At 42.2% G+C, this 23,049-nt stretch overlaps 1 protein-coding gene across 1 annotated transcript in view; it reads right to left on the bottom strand.

Moving 5' to 3' along the window:
* The window catches only part of MBTPS1 (membrane bound transcription factor peptidase, site 1), a 298,949-nt gene that overhangs the window by 14,093 nt on the left and 261,807 nt on the right, over positions 1 to 23,049 (bottom strand). Inside the window, exons 16-21 of the mRNA XM_078670462.1 lie at positions 21,994 to 22,150; positions 13,615 to 13,739; positions 5,370 to 5,447; positions 5,133 to 5,273; positions 1,757 to 1,888; positions 1,173 to 1,299 (exon numbers count right to left, since the gene is read on the bottom strand). Of these exons, the coding sequence (XP_078526588.1) occupies positions 1,173 to 1,299; positions 1,757 to 1,888; positions 5,133 to 5,273; positions 5,370 to 5,447; positions 13,615 to 13,739; positions 21,994 to 22,150 (760 nt within the window). The remainder of the gene's footprint in view (positions 1 to 1,172; positions 1,300 to 1,756; positions 1,889 to 5,132; positions 5,274 to 5,369; positions 5,448 to 13,614; positions 13,740 to 21,993; positions 22,151 to 23,049) is intronic.

Here is a 23,049-nt window from a genome sequence, read left to right as displayed (position 1 = left end):
AATTGCACTTTTTGTGAGAAGACAAGTGTCCCTCCTATGGACGAGTCAGTGTTCCTGTGAATAAACTTAAACAGGGTTCTGGCTGGGTTGGTTGAAGTTGAATACTGTTCAATATAGCTTGTCTTGGATTACAGTTTTGTATTTTTTTTTCTTAACGTTCTAGTTTGGATTAGTTGCTAGGCGATTTATTGACTTACCATTTCTTCTCTAGTTTGCATACTGATATTCTGAAAGTGAGGAACCATGGTGGTCTTGGGTTTGCGCTGAATAGGTTTATCTTGAGAAGTTTTGTTGTCACAGTAAACAATTGTTTCCAGGTAGTTTGGATTAGTTACTAGGCGATTTATTGACTTACCATTTCTTCTCTAGTTTGCATACTGATATTCTGAAAGTGAGGAGAGTTTCATGAACCATGGTGGTCTTGGGTTTGCGCTGAATAGGTTTATCTTGAGAAGTTTTGTTGTCACAGTAAACAATTGTTTCCAGGTTAACTGTTAACAATTTAAGCAGGAAGGGGGATGTCTTCAGTTTACTCTATGATTTTTCAAGGAGCAGGTTCAGATTTCCTCTTTGATTACCATGTGCTTATTTAGTTACAACACTGTAAAACCAAATAGTGGTTGGACCAACACACCTCTATTGGGAGCAGATTTCGGATTGTTTTAAGTGATATAACAATTAAGTCCAGAATGTGACGTTTATGTGTTGGGGTTACCCATATTTATTAAAGGTTGTAAAGCTGAAGTAGGTTGATACGGAAATGGAACATCTTTGAAAATCTGTTTACCCCACTCAATGTTGAATGTTCATGCATGAGAGGCAGGCCTGAGAAAAGGTCAGAGTACATCTTTGAAGGACTGATGACAGTCAATGTTGAGCACCGCTGCATTATAGGCAGGCTTGAGAGAGCAATGATATTTGACCTCCTAGCTCTCAAACACTTGCCCAGCTACGATAAAGAACTTTTAAAAATGACAAATTATTGTGCAGAGCCTTATGCCGTATGCTACACCTGTCAAAAAGGTATTTAATATGTGGTACATTCGTAAGTTGCAGAACAAAAGGGTTAGGTGAAACAAAGATTACATGGTAGATGTTAGTTCATTCATTCCTTTCTATACCAGCCTTCAAACTAGTAGGTTAAGGAGTTAATAGTGATCACACATACTGACCTAGGAGCAGTTTCATTCAAAGGCTGGGGCTTTGCCCAAGACAAGTGAGGGCATGCCGGGAGGGGCCGAGGCTTGGGATCTCCCAGATGAGCTTCCAGCACTTTTGAATAGCGATGAAGGTGGTTTCCTGCAATCGTTCAATGACAAGTTAGATTGCTATTTTTGATTGGCCTTTAAAGTCTTTTATTGTACTATATATATATTAGCTGCTTGAAAAAAACATTCTGTCTTGGAATCCGCCAAAACCATAACAGAATCAAAAATTATAAAAGGTTTTATGTATGAAAGCACTTTCTTCATCATATTGGTAAAAATACTTTAATAAATAGGTTTCCAAATTTCTTAGCAGTCTTATTACATGCAGTAGTGAATATGGATATTTCAATTGTATTAATCAGATGATTCATAAGGTGCTTTCACAACAAATTTCAAGTTATTGTTGTGAAAACAGAAACTTGCATGGGTACACATTGTTAAATGCAATTAAATAGAATTTGAACCATACCGTAAGCATATGTTTACTACCATTATAATTCAGACCATTAATCTCTCTTTATACTCTATTAAAGTAGTCACACATTTACCTTCCATCCTCAGGGGCAATGTGAGGCCTGCTCCGGTTGGGGCACGCTGCCTGTTCTCAGAGTGGCTTAAACTGGCAGGCATTACCCCATAGGAGGTGTACTGGAGAAGGGAATCCAGCATCCAAAAGCAGTCTGCAGAGAACACAAAATGCAATTAACGTGCATCAATTTAAACTTTCAATTCAGAATTTCAACACTTTGAATTCAACTGTCAAAATTATTTTTCAATCTGCTGCAAAATTTGTGGAAGAAGAAAATAAGTTTGTTATACGAGAGTCCAAAAGGGAGAAAAATTCAGTCGTCATTATTTATTTCTCTTACTTTTAAGTTAAGGAAAGCATGTGCCTTTTGGGTGTTTTTTGACTGATAGTGCCTGCCAGAACAAACACCCGCAAAAAGCAGGATGCTTTGTCTCACTTGAGGACCGATCTCTATTAATGCTAATAAAGTGGAGCACCAAGCATGGCTGAAATCCACTCAGTGTAAAAGGGTCATCTGACGTACAGTGGATGCTCACCAATGGCTAACAGAAAAAAAATGTCTTCAATCAAGAACTTGAAGCTAGTATGGTTTATTAGTATGGAATAGAGGGAGTTTAAATGCTGTTTTGAATTAGATTATAACCAGGTTGTTCTAAACTGTTCATCAGTAAGGGATAGGTTTACGGACAAGCGGATGAATTTTAAATTCTAAGCCCTGAGCGGAATACGCCCAAATCCACAGATCGCTACAGTGATGCGGCTCTAGGATGGATTTTATCCATCGTTCCTGGGGTTTTTATGGCCTGTTTCCTAACAACCATCAATGCCTCACTTTGTCGGAAGCTGAGTCACACTTGTACAAAAGAACCGCCAAAGCAGCTCAGACGGATTACAAAGGACCAGAGCAATTATTGCCCAACAACCAGAATACCAGTCAGTAAATTAACAGGAAAGGTGCCAAAGAAACAATTAAAGGGCCTTTTCATCAGTCCAATCTGTTCCAGTCATGCTTTAATCCACACTGTCGCTCAGAAACCGCACTCTTGGAAACCAACAATAAGATGTTAAGAACGAAGGACAATGGACTCCATCTTTGTGAGGACTGGTAGACTTCTCTTTCGCTTGTGATGGTGTGAGCACTCAATCCAAATGGAGTGCAGTTGATCACTACCTAATATCAAAGTAAGGGCTTCCCTTGTTCCTGGTAGATAGGACAACCATGGTCTAGACAAGGAGTTTTTACTCCCCACTACTTGGGATGGAATTAAAAAGTGCCCTATTGCCCTGATAATTCAGTGTTTACCGAATTCCACTTCTAGTTATTTGTAGCAGTTTCTCGGATTTCTTTCCTATGTCAATTAATCAACTGCTGGTTTAACTAAGGTGGCTCTCTATATTAACACACTAGGCAGAGTTCATAGCTGGTGGATATAGAATCCTGGATCTGCCTTTACTGGTCATAAATAAATAGTGTAATGATGGAGGGAATTAGGTTTGGGAGCAAATCATGGCTGAGCCACACCTGTCAACAAGGATAGCATGCCAGTTCTACGAGCAAGAAATAACCATTGAACATGAAGTAAGTCAAAATATTACTGGGTGTGCAACTACTCAAAGACGAGTCTTTTCTATGACCAAGAAATGTCACCATCTTTGTCTGGGCTACATAAAGCATTTATCTACTGCCTAGTAATTAAGAGACAAATGGCAGTTAGAGAACCAGTCGACTCTAGACTAGGTTATGCCTAGGCTGGGGAATATTTATAAACTTTTCTAGAAACGGTAGATGGGCCACGATTCTGAGGTTTCAAGGATTGTTTGCTCCAGCATCAATACTACAGTAGCCATCTGTTGTCCTCTCAATATCTCAATTTTATCTTCAACTTTTTCACTGTGGTTTCTAAACAAATTCTCAAGAGCTTTCTAACTGCATTTCTGAACCTTCCAGCAGAAATAAATATTAATCTAAAATGGAAATCACAATAGTGGACATCCATTTACTGGTTACTGTGAGTCATACTAACTCTGCCCAAGTCTACTTCCAATACTTACATTGCCAAACTTACTTTTACACATTAGCTAAGTGTGCATTGCAAGCCCACCAGGTTGGATACCTAATGTTTAAAAGCAAAACATATATTTTTTGAAGATTTTATTTGTTGCATTTTAACATACAGTACATCTCAAATTCTGAACCATGAACTATTTATAAGAACATAGCCATCCCTCCAAATGTCATATAACCGTAGGAATTCCATACAAATGGACTCCCTAAATATTAAAGGAAAAATATGTCCTCACAATGAACAGTTGTCAAAAGCTGTTTGTCAATGAATGGGCCATACTAGATTTTGCACAACAGGCCGGATTTTAAATAAAGACCAACTTTAACAACTTTCTTGGGGAAAATGGTAGAAAAATAATCCAAAACGTCTTTTAAGTTGTAATAACATTTTTACTCAATGTCGAAAACTAGCCTGCATGGGGAAGGGGTGAAAGCTGTAATCTATGCTGATTGGTAGGAGTTTAAATGTATTTTACTTGATGCAAGTAGGCTACTATTGTGACCATGCCAAATCTTTTCTGCCTATATTTAACAATGCACTGCTTGCTTTGATTACCGTGGGACTCCCAGCCTGATGACAGGGATGATTCAAGCATGATAATCTATGAATGACTCATTATTTGAGGATTTAAAAGTTTTCAGCTTCATGTTATTTTTAATGGGTATGATTCTAATAGGACACAAATGAAAGTTTATTTTTTTAATGAAGTACTTATAGTAAACTTCTTTGAATACTGCGGACATTGGCTCTGACAATTCTTTTCTCTCTTCGTGCCCCTTGGAGTGTTTCATAGTATCGTTGGAATATGCTGTAGTGGCCCATGCTGTTACTATCATCAAGCGACTGCCTATTTTAGATGAGGTAAGTAGTGCAACTTTAGTTTTAGTAATGTTCATTTGAGTCATGACGTGTGGATTGATATGCTGATGAGGAGTTTTCTACAAAACTTAGTTTTACAAAATGTCACAAGAACTACTCAGATTCGCAAAATGAAATTTGGTGGTATCTTGCTTTCAAAAGTCATGTGAAATACAAGCAAGGAAACTGGTTGAAAAAGAAAATGGCACATGCTGGAAAAGAAAATGTGTGAAATATGGCAGCTGTAACATTTGTGCGATTTTGAGACTGTCATGCACCATGACATTTTCAGAAATCAATTGTTTCTTACAGGCCTAGATTTGGACTGCATTTTACAAGGTACAGAGAATAAAGAAAGCCTGTATCTGTCCAAGTTGCAAGGTGGATGGCGCTTATGAGATGGTGAGAATGATTAGCTGCCTTTGATGAGATTCCCAGTGGGTAAAGGGAAAGCTACTAAATAAAGGATACCTTTTTGGCGATGACTATCATCCAAGCAGTTTGAATCTCCATACAAAACTATTCTTCCTCCACCTTCAGAAGGTACTTGGAAAAGACCCAATATGGGGACATTTTCCACAACAGATGTTTCCTGCTTCAGCACTTCAAGACCTAGGGCAGAAAGGATGAAGAGGAAAATATTAAATAAAAACAGCATCAACACACAGTTAAGATATGCCTTTGCAGACACAAAGTAAGTTCTCGTACCTTGGTCCTTAAGAGTTTGTGCAAGGACAGCGCCATCTTGAGGGAACCTGGCAATGCTGCATCCTGATGCATAGTACACTGAAATACAATTGCATTGTTTAAATGACAAGAAAAATAAAATCCAGTATCTAATGCTCCACACATAAATAACAGAAAGATTTCAATTATGAGATATGGAAAGATTTAATTAATGTACATACTTAATCACACTTCAGTTTGTCCCATGTGTGGGAGAGGGAGTGTGTGTTTATGCCCAATTTGGTGCTGATTGGGGATTTTAACTACCATGCAGAACTGAAAGCAGATCCAGAAACTGCACTTCTGCTTTCAAACAGTGAATCGCTAAGACTGTACCAAAGCGTCTCTGGCCACACTCATAGCGGGTCTTACTTTGGACCTTATTTTTTCCAATTCGCCAAATTTACAGGTACACCCTTGTAAGCTGCTGGGGCCGGATGGACCACTTCTCTATAAACTTCCACACCCATATTGGGGAATCTAGGGGACACAAGAAAATAGCACCTAAAATGATGAGACTGTGGACAATCGTGTCACTTCCCTCTTTGATGCCGCACTTTCCTACCTTAACCTCCATATTGCACTTCGATATTAATCTCACACTGGAAGATTTCCAGAGATCCTTCTGTCAGGGTTTAGATACCATTGAACCTGCCAAACTTCGCAACCCAAAACCTAATAAAGCTCTCTCTGCCTGGTATTACGAAGGCCCTCAAAACAGAAAAAACAGCCTGTAGAAAGCTTGAAAGGAAATGGAGAGTCAGGAAATCCCCTCCTGACAAAACTGCCTATAAAGCAGCAATAGGCATCTACCATAAAAATATTGGGGAAGCCTTAAGGTCCCATATAGTAGACACAATTAACAATGCATGTAACTTGACCAAAGAATTTTATAAAATTCTAAAAGAGTTCATCAAACCCACAGCTTGCGCCTTTGACATTCATGCATCACAGTTTCTTTGAGATAACCTCGCTGATAATTTTGAGGAAACTATCTCCAAACTCTACAGTACTATTTCAAATGGACTCAGACAGGCAGATTTACCCTCACTTGCCACCTCAGTTGCTATCCACCAGACCCTCTTGGAAACGTTTGATCCAGTTAACTCCAAGCATGTGTTGGCTTGGATGAATAAAATTAAATCAGGGTCACCAGAGGATCCTTCTCCTCCACACATCATGGTGACCTTTTCCCCGCACCTCTTTTGGTGAGCACCTGTCTGTATAACCACTCCCTCAGCACCGAAGCTCTTCCTACGAGACAGAAAGCAGCTCAGATCAGACTTATCTAACAAATAAACCTACGGCGGGAACCCTAGAGCTATCTAATTATAGGCAGATATCGCTGCTCCAGTTTCTCAGTAAAATATTGGAGACACTGGTACACAGTGCAAGCCTTTTCTGGAAAGCCAGTCCCCTGCTGAACCCCTCCCAGTCACGTTTTCGTGCCTCATTTAGCATAGAAATGGTGCTTGTAGCAGTACTAGACACCATCAGACTCTCTGGATGAGGGTCTCCCAGCCATGCTTGAATTACTCGGTCTATTCGCCATATTCAACATCATATCACATGCCATCTTGATCCATAGACTTGTTGAGATTAGCGTCTGCACAAAAAACCCAGAGATAGATTAAAAAAAAATTTTGTGACCGGACCCAAACTGTGCATCTAGAGTCCTTCGACTTCCATACTATGGCCCTTGAAAATGGGGTGCCGCAGGGCTCATCCTTGATCCCCAGTCTCTTTAATATCTACGTGACCCCCCCTGGCTCAAATGACAACATGCTGGGTATTTGCAGTCATCTCTTACGCACACAACACACAATAAATCAGCTTCATGAGATCCAATCCTGAATAACAGATCCGATTTCGTGATTGCATGAAGAAAATTGCTCACTGTATGTAATCGTACTGCATACAATTTAACAGTAGAACAAAAGAGATCCTGCTTTTTGGTAAGCCTCATGCGAACTGGGGCCAGCCCCCCAGCCTAAAAAGGTAGTGCGAAATCTGGGCACCCTGATAGATGACAACCTTTCTCTTAAAGAGCAGGCTACCTCCACCAATGGTGCCTGTTTTGGGATCATGCGCATACTTAGGAAGGCTTTCCAATGGATGCCTCTTCACACCAGAAAATCCCTCACTCATGAGCCGCCTAGACTAAGGCAACACTCTTAAGTAGCAGAAAACAAAGCTTTTCAGCTACACTTTAGGTAGTGCAGAACACGGCTGCCCGCCTTGTCTCCCACCCTACAACCTCTCCAAGATTACCTTCACATCTCTGCACTGGTTACCAATAATAAAAAGAGTCCCAACTTCAACCTTCTCTGCCTAGTTCACAAGTCCCATTTTCGAAATGGCCCCCTTTACCTACAAAACAAGCTACAGCTCTACCTACCAACGTGCAATCTGAGGTCCAGTGGGCAATCTCTACTACTCCCTCACTGAATACGCATGGCCAGATACGGGGGAAGATCATTCTCATAGCTTGCTCCCCACCACTGGAACAGGCTACCCTTAGACAGAAGGGCCTGCCCTGACTTGGCCACCCTCAAAAAACTTCTTAAAACCTGGCTCTTCTGATTCTCTCTTCAAGCCCTCTTTTCTGTTTGTGCGCCATAGCCCTGACAGACTATTTTGGGAGCGATTTGTTGGCGCTATATGAAAATAAATAACATAACATATGCCATGCTTGTAATAATAAACATTCTTCACTAAAACATATTGTTTGGAACAAGGTTACTAATATTAATTCTCCCATTAATAACTACAGCGCAAAGGGCATATTTACTTTAGTAGTTTCACTAAAATGAGAATACCTTGCTTTACCGACTCACAGACTGTATATTACAATTATTTTATATAGGAAAGCCCCTCTGCTGATAAACAAAAGACCTATTCAATGTGACTATATCTCACTGCACAGATCGAACCAGTAGAGTAGTAAGTATGCCATTGGTCCTGGTACAAACGAGGACAATGGCTCGTTTAACTTCTGTTGGGGTAGCAAAATACAGCATTTATCAGGCTTCAAAGGGCCCTCCAAGGCTCTGCGCCCGGTGCCAAAGTACCTGCTACACCAATGGTAGGTACGCTCCTTGCTAGAATGCCTTTTGTCCTTGTTCTGGTTAATTACAACAGTCAATAGCACAGATTGAGGGAATTCCTAAACTGAATAGATAGAAGCGCTGCTGCATTGTGCATGCTGTGTTAGAGGCGCGTTTGTTTTAAACCTGTAAATACATTTATTTTTAATTTTACCTGCTTGTTGCACTTTAGATTGCCATTTTAGGGTCAACTGTCCGTGATTCCCGTATGCAAGAGCGGGCCCGCTTTCAGCCGTTCAGCGTGCTAGTGAATACCACATACAAAAGGCAAGCCCGCCTGCGCCCAGAGTGCACCAGAACCCATGCATGTTTTTACAGAACCACTTACTCAAGGAGTCAACTAGTGGTCTTAAACAATGGTAAGTGTGTCAACCAAACTTTGGACACTAACAGTTTGCACATTTCTGCCTTTACCTGCTCTCGGTACAAGTACTGATTGACTGCTAACTATCAGGCATCCTCTACTAAGGCTACAAGGTGTCCCAAGATGTACCCTTACCCTTCAGCTGTCTCGAGCACAGGTAGCAAAAACGCTGTAACAGAAGGTGTTCAGTTGGTCCCACATACACGTGATATAACATTCCACCCATCAAAATCAACATGCTTAAGGCTATTCTGCTCAATGTAAGATCAGTCACCAAACATAAGCTGAAGATTGAATGCCTGCTCCAAACAACTAGCCCTGACCTAATCTTTCTCACTGAAGACACCCACATCACAGGCTTGCATATGTCAAGGGCAGGCGCTCTCTGAGCTAACGCAGTTGTAGCAGCCTTAAAACTGGTTGAATGGTCTCTCAAGACATTCTAAAGGATTTTTTTTTACCAAAGTGTAGCAGATCTTAATGCAAAGGACTATCCACCCTGACAATGTCTTTCTCTGCACCACATTACTATCCCAGAGAACCCCCCAAAAGCTGACTATCCAACCGACGGTATTTGGTGCGATCGATGTAAAAGCTTAAAGCTCTTTTGGGTCCAACCAATGGAGTCACTCCTTTCCTTTCGATAGCTCAGGTGGAACACTGGGAGGATGACGGATAGCCCAAAGTGAAAAGGAGTTCTGACTTCTGCCAAGACGACCGTATTGGTCCTCAGCAACAGTTTGTCCAGAAACAAGGTGGTGTAGGGTGTTGCAATGAAAGAGCCTAAAGCTAGGCGACAACGATATGAAGTGATTCTGACAAGGAAGACAGTCTTTAGAATTCAAACACTCAACGAGCAGCTGTGCAACAGCTCGAAGTGGGGGGGAACACACGAGACAAATCAAGATCAAATTAAGGTCCCACTGTGGCATCAGATACAGTTTGGGAGGGAACGTTTGCCAAATATTTAATAAAACTCAGCACAACTGGTGACTTAAACAAGGACGATTAGTCCAATGACAACAAAAAAAGGCCCACAAATGACTCAATGATGCCCACTGCTGGGCTAAAGATAGAACAAACAAGAAAACATCCAACAGTCGACTTGTAGTGGGTCTGTTTGCGGGATCCAAACCAGGCCATAATTTCAACCCAGTGCCAAACTGACTTTGTAGATGGACTCTGGCAGCAAAGATAACATCCACAACCTCTGGTGGTACATCTAACACATTCAACTGCTGCCGCTCAATCTCCATGCATAGAGGTGTAGATTGCACAGGTGGGGGTGAAGAACCCTGGGCTGCACTGCAACAGAAGATCCTCCCGAAGGAGTTGCATTCTTGTGGCTCTAGGTTGGGCACGAAGAGTCTGGTATTGTTTGGATCTGCTTTTCACAAAAAGGACAGACCCTAACCACACTTCTCCCTTAGACCGAGGCAAAACCCAGCACTCCCCCAAGGCGAGAGAATAATACCAATCCAAACGTATGGACTATGACACATATGAATTTATTAATACACTACTTCAACAAAGGCAGGCCGAATGCATTAGTCATGGCAGACTCCCAAGTAACAATAAGATGAGTAAAATAAACAGGCAAAATTAAGTGCAATATATATATATATATATATATATATATATATATATGTATATGTATGACAATGCAATAAAAGGAATAAGGAATAATGAGGAAAAGAATAGTAAAGAATAGCGAGACTATAAAGAAATTAGTAAAGAATTTGGTAGGAACACCTCACCGACTGATTCCTAATCCACATCTTGCCAACCAAGCTGAGGGGAGTCTGGTACTGCAGCCTGGCGAGACTTCAGTCAGGACACAAAGTTCCCACCCGCCCACAGCAAAACATCTATTCTGTGGTGAACTTCCATCTGGCCCCCAGAGGCCCCTCGCTTTAATACGGTTTCAAGCAACAACAAAGCTTCTAGAAAGCCTCACCCCTTCTTATCGGAGAAAACAAGGCTGTCTCGTAGCAGTCTGCGTCAAGGTCAAAGCAGTGGCTGGCCAAGCCACTGTATTTTGGCTTCAAGGCAGAGTTAGTAGATTCCATCGATAATATCCAGTTTGCTCTGGTCTGTGAAGTGCGAAAAACAAGTAAGGAGCAAAACATGCCCTCCCCACCTTGTGAAGCTCAGAAAATGGCAACAGTCGAGAAAATTGAGTCAGTTATGCAAACCCGGTCATGCACCTAAAGAAGCTTCAAACAAAGCAGAGTTAGTGGAAGATGACATGAGATCATGTCAAAAACAATAGCAAGCACTGTCGTAAAGCAAGATAAAGTTAAAGAACCAAACTGACATGAAGCCATGTCAAAGTCGATAGTAAGGGTTCATATCAAAGAGTACTGCTCTACTCTAACTATTCTCCCTAGGCAGAAATATGCAACATTGTTCTACATTAAGGTCAGAGTACAATAACACGCTAAAATCCATCTAAGATTGAGATAGTCGACGGTCATCATGGGGTACTTGACCATACGAGTGGCCCATTTAGTACAGGTACCCAGAGCTTTTGAGCATGGCCATCAACCCTCCGATCAGGCTGCCTCTTTGGGAGGATCTTCTGTCACAGCAGCAGGGGGTGGTTGTGCTTGATCTTCAGCATTCTGGGCAGAAGTGGTGCAGCCGGAAAGGCATACAGGAAGCCGCAGTTCCACTTGTGACGAAAAGCGCCGCGGAGCGAGTGACGCCTTGGAAACTCAAACACGCAGAACTGCTGAAATTGCGCATTCTCTTCAGTGACAAACAGATGTAACCAAGGCTCTCCCCACTGCTGAAAGAGACCTTGCACCACATCCGAGTGAAGATGCAATTCGTGATCCATCATGCACTGGCGGCTGAGCTCGTCCACCCTGGTGTTCAGGGAACCTGCCAGGTGTTGAACTACCAGGGACATTCCCTGATGTTCCAGCCATGTCCAGAGGTGAAGAGCCTCTTGAGATAGGGTCCACAACCCCACTCCGCCCTGTTTGAAGGAATGCCTTCAGTGAAAGACGGATCGCCCAGAGCTCCAAAAGGTTGATGTGGAGACCGGACTCTGCTGGAGACCAGAGACCCCTGATCTCCGCCTCTCCCAGGAGGCCACCCCACTCCAAGAGTAACTCATCTGTCACTACTGTGAACTCTGGTTGAGGAAGGGAGAGGGATCTGCAGTTTACCAAATCTTGGTTCGTAAGCCACCACTGCAATTGACATGCAGTCCCCTCTGATATCTGGATGACACCGGAAAGAGTTCCCTGATGCTGCGCCCACTGGAACTTCAGGTCCCACTGCAGAGCCCGCATATGCCACCTGGCATGATCCACCAGATGAATGCAGGAGGTAATGAGGCCCAGCAGCCTCAGGGTTATTCTCACCGAAATCCGAGATAGAGGCTGAAACATCGGTATCATAGCCCGAATATCCCAGACTCAATGCTTGGGAGGATAAGCCATTAGCTGTGCTGTATCCAGAACTTCTCAGATGAAAAGGAGCTGGAGAGGGATGCAGGTGTGATTTCGGTGCGTTGATAGTGAACCCCCGCGAGTGCAAGAGGTCCGTCGTAGTCTGGAGGTAGGAGACGACAGCCTGGGGCGAGCTCGCCTTCAACATCCGAGATAGGGGAAGATTGGAACCCCTGACCTATGCAGATGAGCTGCGACCACTGCCATCACTTTCGTGAACACCTGAGGGGCACTGGTAAGGCGAAAAGGGAGCACGGTAAGTTGAAAATGCTCGTGGCCTACTGTGAACCATAGGTAACACCTTTGGGCTTGCAGGGCGGGGATGTGGAAATAGGCGTCCTGCAAGTCCAACACTACCATCCAGTCTCCGAGATCGAGGTCAGACAGGACCTGAGCCAACATGAGCCTTTTTAACTTCTCCTTCTGGAAGAAGCGGTTGAGGGCCATGAGGTCTAAGATAGGATGCAGGCCTTTGTTCTTCTTAGGTACCAGAAAGTAGTGGGAGTAACAACCACAACCTACTTCTGGCACAGGGACCCTTTTGATAGCTCCCTTGGCCAAAAGAGCTGCAACTTCCTGGCGGAGAAGGGCCAAGTGATTCTCCAATATGCAATGGAGTGCTGGTGGCATGGAGTGAGGGGTAGTTTCGAAGGGGAGGAAGTAGCCCCTTCAGTCTATCTACAAAACCCCCTTGTCTGACTGTGAGGAGGGGGACCCGACATTGACATCTAATTTACTCCCCTTACAGCATTTGCTACAGACTGTCCCCTTACCGCATTTGCTACAGACTGTTGGGACCAATGTCCCAAAAAGACCAGAGATGCAAGGGTTAACCTTCCCCGACACCAGGAGTCACAAGGCTTGAAGCTACCAGGACTCAAAGACTCAAAAAAGACGTCAACAAAAGTTTAGTCAAAAAATAACTACGGGGCAAGCTTCTCTCCGGAACTGCACTGGCTGCCGCGGAAAAAGAAAGAACTGATATCAGAGAGCAGGGGTGCTGTCTAAGTAGACACTGCGACATCACGGCGACCACGCCGCTGAATGCAGAGACTCCACCAACTGACGCACAGGGGTACTTTTCCAGAAACATTCTCCGGATCCAGTCGGACGCCTGGCGGTAATTCTAAGGTTAAGAATCTACACTAATGGGCTCTTTCAGATTTCTGATTCCGTCACAACTCTATTTACAGGTTCCAAATGCTCACAGGGGAGAATGGAGAGATGTAACACACATTTTCACAGTACTAAACAAAGAAAAATGTATTAAAATTCAAGCAGTGTATATCACTTACTGTCATGACTCGCCAGGGTAAAATCTCCTTCATAAAGTCCATCACTGAAGGCCATATTCCAAACTGAGAGGAGATCATTCAGAGCTGGGATGTTGGCCCCGCCAGTGTCTGGCATCCACCACTGCCTACGTGGAATTATAGTAAGCACATGTTACTAGACCTGAAGAGTACATTTGCGTTTGTGGGCATTTACGCATACTTCTTGTAGCTGTTAAGCATTCATTAATGCAATATTAGTAATACCCAATGACAGAAAAAGGACACCAACAAGCGATAAGATGTGTGACAGGGTGTCCGGTTACACTTCTTCAGCATTTTCTAGCACTGTCCATTTTAGAGCAGTATGTTATGAAGGACTTTCCACAAATATTAAAAATGGCTTACATCAAGTTTGCCAGAGTGTTTTATTCCCTAGTCCTTTTAACCATTTGGTTAACGAGAATAAATGATTAAAGCAATACATTTCAGAACACATACAACCTTAAACACACATCTACATGGATTGTTTCGTGATCTTCAGCAGTATAGCTTATCCGTCTTATAGTCATACTGAGGTTGAGGGGATCAACATCACCATGTTTGGCATACATAACTAGTAAGTATGTAAGAATACAACGTGATCATCACAGCTCTAGACTGGAGGGAGTAAATTATATTTGAACAACAGAATTTAGCCTCTCCTCCACTGGCGACCAAAAGCAGCTATCACAATGACTTTTCGTTTAAATGTATTCTTAGTAAGACAAAAAGTCTATAAACATGCCACAAAAATAGATCTAAACAAAACCCCTTAAAATCTCATTGTAAGAATTGCTTTTACAGATTTATCTATATTAAGCTCAAGTCCACATTGTATCACCGCTAATTGTAACTGAATCCTTATTAGTGCTGTCTTTTATGAATAAAGGTTTTAGCTCAATAGTCAAGCAGCATATGAACAATTGCAAATTTAACATTTAAAGTATATGGACATTTCCCCTTATTAGATATCAAGGGATTAATGGCAAGCCTTCCTTCAATAAAATTTGGCAAGCTGATAAATTGTGAACATACCAACAGTGTACAACCTGCTGGTTTATATATACGTTTTCAGATTTAAAACTGATTAAATGAAGGCTTATCTAACTTTTGTATTTCCTTCCGGTGCCTTGAAGTAGTTTTTGCTTGGTACCCACTAGATATGGATGGGACAGATCTGAACAGTTTATTCCCTTTTATACCATGCCATTAGGCAAGCCGTAGCTCACATCTTAGGGACTGAACGAAGGCATTTGGAGGGAGACTCCTTGTACATTCCTAAGAATGTACTTCAATAGCACACCATAAAGCCCGTAGGTAACACAATACTTCAGTGCCCCAAATAACAATGAGAGAGATTTTAATCTTAAATGCCATTCCCAAGAGTGCTATTGATAAGCCTCAATATTCGAGGATGAAGCTAACTGAACCACCATAGGTCACTGTGGCTCTTATTTATACTAACTGGAGATGTTCAGATTAATTAAGAGCTATTGTGAAAGATAGGCCTAAGTATTTATATGAATTAATTCTCTCCATAGTAGCCACCACAGGATTTTACGGTTTCACCAAAGATCAAGACCATTATTTTCTCTATACTTACTATTAGAATATTGGAATTTTGGGTGCTGTATTGGAAACAATGGAGTGCTCCGGGCTTATAATGGCTGGTATAAGCCTGGAGCTCAAACATTCCAATGTTTCTTTGTTCACAGCTCTGGCTGTGAACAAAGGCTTCAGGGAGCCTGAGGGGATTCCAATCCCCTAACGCTCCCATAAGGCTTTGTTCCTTTTTGTTAGAACATTCTGCCCTCTAGTGGCAGAATGTTCTAATAGCCTTATAGCCATTCGTAGCTGGGCTATACCGGCTATTAAAGTCCCTCTCCCTTGTTAAAGGCCCTCGCCTTTGGCTCGGGGCTTTAACGCCGGAGAGGGCCTTTAATAGCCAGTATAGCCCTCTACGACAGGCTATAATAGAACATTGGAATGTTGGAAGCTCAGGTTGTGAACAAAGGCTTCAGGGAGCCAGAGGTAATTTCAATCCCCTCGCGCTCCCTAAAGCCTTTGTTTAATTTGTTAGAGCATTCTGCCCTCTGGTGGCAGAATGTTCTAAAAGCCTTTTAGTCCTGCGTAGCTGGGCTATACGACTATTAAAGTCTTGCTGCCTTGTTAAAGTCCCTCGCCCTCGGCTCGGGCCTGTAAGGCTGCAGCTGGCCTTTAATAGCCGGTAAGGCGGGCTTTAAGGCTATAGTAGATGATTTTTGTTATAATCAGGGTGAAAAGTGGTCCATTTCTTTTTTTTAGGGGGGGGGGCATTTATACCCAAAAAACTGCAGTTTATGCACAAAGCCCGTTAAGCCTGAATGGTAAAAATGTAAACCTCCATCAGTGTAAGAAACGTTTGCCATCAGTGTTTACATGTAGAGAGAAGGCAGATGTGCAAGAAAGCACTTCTAATAACTAAAGCAGCTGCTCCACAAGTGGAGACACCTGTGCACAGCACTGAATAATCTGATTTTTTACTCCATGATAAATAAAGTCCAACAGAGACGAAGAATTACTTATATGGTGTAACTGGTAATCTTCATACTTGGATTTCCCACACCTTCAGAAATTGTTCTGAATGTCTTGCACTAGCAGACAGGACAGGAAATAAAGGTTACAAAACCTCTTCTCCCGCCCCCACCCCCCCCCCAAAAAAAAAAAAAACAACTGTGCTTTACTTGAGAGTCCACCAGCATGCTTGCAAATGACCCCTGCATTTATGCAGCAGCAATCACAGCCAGCTCCTACTTGCTTTTGCCAACTTGCAAGGCTTTTGCAAACAACATGCTGAGTGACTGGATGACTAGGTGGACATTGTGAGAAAACGAGAGTGAAGTTTTAATGTTCCAGACCCACAATTATTCTCTGTCAAACTTCAACCCACCCAAAGTAACTACAAAAACAGTCTGCATAACTTGAAAACATGGTGGTGGAGGGGATGCAGTGGGAGGTAGTAAGAGCCCTGGTATGACCAACCAGGCCACAAGACAATAAACGGCACAATTCTGCTTGCCTGAAAAACGCATACTTCCAAGAAGGTGCCCAGAATGCAATGCTCAGTTTCATGTGTGGTAGCCGACCCCGGAGCCTAGCAAACGCCAAAGATATGGACATGCCTATGGACGACTACAGATGCTGCCTTTGCTTTCGTGGAATGAGCATAAAGTTCCAGAAGTCTGTAATTTTCGGATTTTGTAAGATCTAGAAATTGACGACTATGCAGCAGCATTGTTGCCAGGTAGAACACAAAAGTATCAGATGTTTGGATTAACTTTAGAAATCTAGAGACGTGTTGATAATTTAGAGTTCCCTTAGTCGAAGAGGAAGGAGTTCTAGGTTGAAACTCTTTTGGGGTGGGAGGTGCAATTTCTTGATTTGCGAGGAATTCCAGTAACACCGTGGAAATTATTTCAAGTCTCAGTGGGAGCAGTATTTTAAATTGGTGAGTGAAATTGAAGACCATTAAAATCACACCTCATCACCTCTCTTAGCAGCCAAAAGATCAAGTGGTGTATTCAGGCAGAATGGAGGACTGCCTTGTAATATTTACTGTAATCTCTTTTGGCAACAAAGCTATGAAAGCTAAAACATTGTCCAAAGAAGCCCGGGGTATTCAACTGCCTCTCAAATGCCCAGCATCAAAATCCTAGTCAATCACTCATGTCTCCTTTCCTAGCTGATTCCTTCCATTTGAGCTACAATGTTTTCTTCTGAGATGCCTAAATGTGCATAGACTCATTCTTTATGCACCGGGCCTCTATGTTCAGCACTGACAGGGAGATGTGAATATTCTCCCCACTAAACGATAAGATTCTGATACTGGAAAAGTAACAAAGTTGTTGTCCAAGGAGATCTACATTCTGTGAAAAGGCTTTTGGAATTACCATTGCAGGATCTTGACATTTCAGAGTCCGATGAAGCAGAGTAAATGGAGGCAAACCTATATATCCTCGTGGAGCTCTTGCTCAAACAGTCTTATCTTTTCAATTGATCTCCATCTCATGTGACACATGCTACTCTTTGCTTTGAGGGTCTGCCATTGTTCCTAGGAATTGATGTCCATCTTAGAAGAAACAGACTTCCTTGTTGATGAGAAATCCCAAATTGAATAAGGTGCAGCAAATAAAGCACCCCCTCTGGAAGAAGTCATCTGAGTAGTGTACATGCAACAACTAGTCCTCTAGACAGAGGTATAGACTGTCCCCTGGAACCTGAGTGCAGAGTTCCGGCAGTACTGAAATGGGTGATCTCCAAATGTAAACCTTACATACCATGCCCCTTCATAATGGGCATACTTTAAGTCCACATCCTGGAGATCTACAACAGCCTCCTAGTCCTCCAGATTCCATGCCCTACAAGATCAGAGCTTCCATATGTCTCATTTGGCTCACTTCCCACAGTCTTGAGAACAATAAAGTACCTAGATTAAGAGGTTCTTCAAATAAGTACATGTGATTCTTTTCGAGGCTCTTGAGAAGAATTCAGATATCTGGGAGGACACAAAAATGGACTGTAGGAAGAGTCAATGTGAAAAACAAAGTGATGGTAATGGGCAGAATGTCTGCGGTGGTAAAGAGTGTTAAAAACAAAAGTACAACAGATTTACCAGAGTCTGAGATTAATTTAAGCACCCATCACAGTTTTTGCATTTATTTTTCAAGTTGTTGAATTTCTAACTGTGGGAAAGTTAGAGGCCCATCGTTCCAAAATAATGCTGAGCACCCATTGGTCTGAAGTGACCAGAGTCCACAGAAAAGGATATCTGTCTTCTTCCTACTTGAGAGAAACAATTTATTTTGGTGTGGTATAAACCAGTGTATATGATGATGCTCAGGATGCACTAAATGCTTGGAGAAATCTATAAAGACCCATGGCACATAGGTCTTGTCATTATTTCATTTGGTGACTTTAACACCATACCTATTTGGTCATTTCCAAAACATTCATAAGTAGATTGAGAAACGACTCCCGGCACCAAAAGGCAAATCCTTGATGATATCTTGGATATATGGTAAAGGGATGAAGTCTGAACCCATGCATGCCCGTTGATAAACATGGCTAAGTTAGTGGCTTTTAATGTAATAACGACTAGATCTTGGAGGCTGCTGTAAACATGGTCTCATTACCTTTCAATACACTGAACAGAAAAACCCTTGTCAGCATCTGGGGAAAAACCTGTGCGTTTTAGCAAGTGCTCCATGATTTTTTGGTTTATGGGCTACCATCAATGAAGTAATATATGTCTTAGAGCACAAATAAAATTCTGAAATGACGTCTTGCTCTGTGTCTCCTTGCCCTTTTGCTTCCTTTTCGAACATAAGGGCGGGGAGTAGGACTATTACCCCCCCCCCCCCCGCAGCTATAACTAGTGCACTTTTCTCAGAAACATTCCCTCAATAAAACAAAGAGCTCATCTTTTTTGTACCTAAACATCTTACACATTAGAGGTTCAAATGCTCAGGAAGTGGTCTATTCTAGAGATGGAGATTTGCCATAGCAGAAGATGCCAATCCCAGTACAGCAAGAACGTCTAACATACGTACTGGAGAGACCTATATCAAGGATCCAAGATAGGCCTGAGGACCCTTTCCTTTTTTCGGAATGAGGGAACAACCGGTATAACAATCCTCGTCTTTCTTGGAGTCTGGAAACGTCCCAATGGCACCCTTGGAAAGCAACAGGCATATCACCTGAAGAAAGACGGAGAGATGCTCTTCCAAAATTCGCTATGGTGCAGGAAAACTACTGGGCAGGGAGAGGAGAAAAGGCAGGAGATAACCCTTTTGAACATTTGTCAGACATGAAGTATCACCAGCCAGATAGGGCATGATCTGCGGAGAACAAAAAAGTTTGTTGGTCTTTGTTGCAGAGGAAGAGACTTTGGAGGACTGGTACCCCTGCTACTTGTGTGATGTCTGAAGGTTCCACATCCACATCCACGTTACAGAAAGGACAGGCTGTCTGCTGAATCACTGGCTGGGAAAGCTGCCAGTGCCTACATCTGCAGAACTGGTGGGGGAAATTGCTGTGCTGGGGTAACAGCCCCAAGGAATGTGCTGCAGCTCAAAGCTTTCTAGAGTGGTTGAGTATGCCTTCTCTCAGAAGCGACAATACCTAGCCAAAAGAATATCCTTTTACCAATGTCTGGAATTTGCCGGAAAATCCAGTTGATCTTGCCCAGAGAGGTCTGGGAAGCACAGCACCTGTACCGAATGCTGTGCCAATGAAGTCCATGCTATAGAAGCCTGAATAAATGACATACATCCCCACATCCTATCTGCCATGGATCATGTGAGCCAAAAAGGCCCTAAAGATCCTCTAGTAAGATCTTGCTGCCCATGTCCAAACGGACTGCCGTGGCTGGCTCACAGTAAAAAAACTAAAGGGTTTGCCAGAAGCATCAGTCCATTTGGATTCACTATCCGGGGGTTTTGTCAGAAATTAATTAGGATTCAATTTACAGATCGAAGCCTGAACAAGAAGACTATCTGGACTAGAGTGCTTGGAGTGAACATTCGGGTCACAGCGCCCTGGCCTATCTCGCCTTGCTACCTACCAACTAACAGGCAGGGAGGGAGGATCATGGTTTCGATCATGTAACCATCAAACTATCAGTACGGGCATATTAAAGGGAAGCAAGGACTGTGATGTTGCTGGCCCACGCAAAATATCAGAAAAAAACTATCAAATTACTAAGAACTTCAGCAGTAAGGCTAGTTCTACAGCAGCATTCTGAACCACCATTGAAAATGAGGCACTTTAAGTTGGGAGCCCAAGTGGTGAGCCAAGTTCCGTCTCAGTGGAGGTATCAAGCCCATCAGCAGTTTGTAAAACAAAGTATAGGGCATCAGCAGTATAAAGAGGAGGGCCCTGAAACGGGTCCCGTAGGAACAGATGGCAAAGGGGAAGGACCCACACGTGGTAACCCAACTGGAGGCACTGTCCTGGGAGACCCTAAGGAACACCTGAGGAAGTGGAATCACACTAAAGACTTGGAGCAGGACCTCTTTGAAGGCCTTGATCTGTGTGGGGTAGATGATAGCCCGGGAACCGAGGAGAAAACCCGGACCAACTGAGGAGAAGTTCCATGTCTGGTGACCTTCAAGGAGTACAACTTGACTCCCTTGCCCCTTCTCGCTGTCGTCCGGGTAGTGAGATATGGTAGCGATCCACTTTTCTTTTTCTTATGCTTGAACTTTAAATATAAGGAACTGGCAACAGTGCGCAGGGGTGCTGCCTCTATGTGGCTCTGCTTTGCAACTTCTGGGGCACCAACAATGGTAAACCTCATGCTGGAATGGTCCGCCTCAATGCTATTCATTCACTTTCTTTAAGTTTTCATCTCACGGTGAAAAACAGATTACAGAATAATTTTTATAATCGCTTAAGGTATTAATATAGCCTCTGCATTATTTCACATTAACATGCATTTTAAATTTACAACCATTTTGTACTTCTCATTTAGCCTGGCTATTCAATTAAGCATTGCCTCGTTTTGAAACTGGCATTACAAGTGGCATTACAAGTGCATTACAAACGCAACTGTATTTACTTCCTAAGTACTCCTCACATTCTTACCATACTTTGGCACTAGCATGTTAGCGGCTATCTTGAACTTGTTTAAGCCACATATCCTATCCTCTCCTTGCTGCATTATAAACTTATGAAAGAAGGTTAAAAAAAATGTGAAATTAGCATTTTTTCTCCAAAGGGTCATAGGGTGAAGGGCTAGTCTGTTGATATGGTGAATTTGCAAATAGTTTATTTTTGCTGCTTGCCATAAATCTGCGTTAAACCTGTGTTAGGCTTCTGTAGGCTTCTCCGAGTGTTTATCTTCCACATTAAGTTGGGTAGCAGTGCAGCATACAAACAACCGCCCACACAAAATAAAGGTATTAAGGCAGTTACAATGTGTATTAACAAGCCCAGCCAGATCTTTGCACCTAATGCACACTGTAAGGCTCACCTTACACACAAACACACTCACACCAACATCAGCTTTAACCTTCATGTGTATGTTGCTTCCTTGCCTTTTTCCTAGGTTTCACATACCTACAAGTCTGCTGGTAAGTCATTTTATGTATCCACCATCCTTACATGAAATAAGTGCTTCATCTGGTAGGGTTAGACGTTTATCTAAACAGTCTTTGCAAATGGACAGATGATGCATACTATTTGCAAACAGTCAAATGGGTATCCTAAGAAATGTTAAACATTAATTTATGGGGAAAATAAATTGAAACAATAAATGACACTGCACATATGGAATGCTTAGTATTACAAACAAAAAACTGTGGAACTGTTACAAAAGCGCACCTTGTATTTTCATCGTAGAACTTGACCTTTCTCATTACCGAAGTATTATACCAGTCACTGAAGACCATCAGGGAAAGTCCATTATCCACATCCCTCTTCAGTTTTGTTATTTCTTCTGGAAAGAACTCTTCTTCACTGTCAACTATCAACAAGGTCCCTGGAAGCAGAGAATGATTAAAGCCATCAGATGGGAGCCAGCTGAACAAAATCTCCATGATTTTAACAGAAGGGTATGAAGTGATTATACCACCTTCATAACCTAGCTTTTATATAACACTTCATACCACACATCTGCTATCTTTAAGCACTGTAAAAAACCTGTTTCTATTACCCAATTAAATGGATCTCAATGTATCAACCTCAGAAGGATGGGAGGCTGAGTTGCTTTCACTGGAATTCAACTCATGACCTGAAGATTACCACATTTCTTAGCCACAAGTCTTTTAATCACTAAGCAGAAGATATTTACTCCAGTGCAAAAGACAGAAGATAAAATAAAAACATGGTATGTTCTTTCCTCTCTAGATACTTAGAAATAAAGAAATCTGATCTGCATGACAGCAAACCCACAACAACACACTTGACCAGCAGCTAGCACGGTCTGATGTTGCCAAAGATGTTTGGGAGAAAATAGAAACATCGTAATCAAACAAGGGAGTGAATATATATATCTCTCTCCAACAAGGCTCTTCCAATTCCAGCGATAGATAGATAGATATTTACAAAATGAGTAAAAATACTATTGATTTGCACAGAGTTCCCAAAAAGCCCAGAAATCCATTGATAATCCTGAAAACTCGGACAATTAAAATACACTTTACATCCATCATATCTTTGAGCCTTGACAGGCTATATATAACGTTGCTACTAAGCTGAAAACTGCTGTTCACTAGTGCACTTCTGCTGCAAAAAAAATACCTGCCCTCACTGAAGGTGGCGATAAATGGGATTATTAATGCTTTGTTAAATCAAGGAAAAATTCCCAATAGCTTAAACAATGCAATAACAGATCCCTTACTGAAAAGTGCAGGCATGCAATCGACCATGAGACTGGAG

This window comes from Lissotriton helveticus, chromosome 12, assembly GCF_964261635.1.
Source record: "Lissotriton helveticus chromosome 12, aLisHel1.1, whole genome shotgun sequence".
NCBI classification, from domain to species: domain Eukaryota; kingdom Metazoa; phylum Chordata; class Amphibia; order Caudata; family Salamandridae; genus Lissotriton; species Lissotriton helveticus.
Note: the sequence above shows the minus strand (reverse complement) of the source record. Positions and strands in the feature narration are given on the sequence as shown.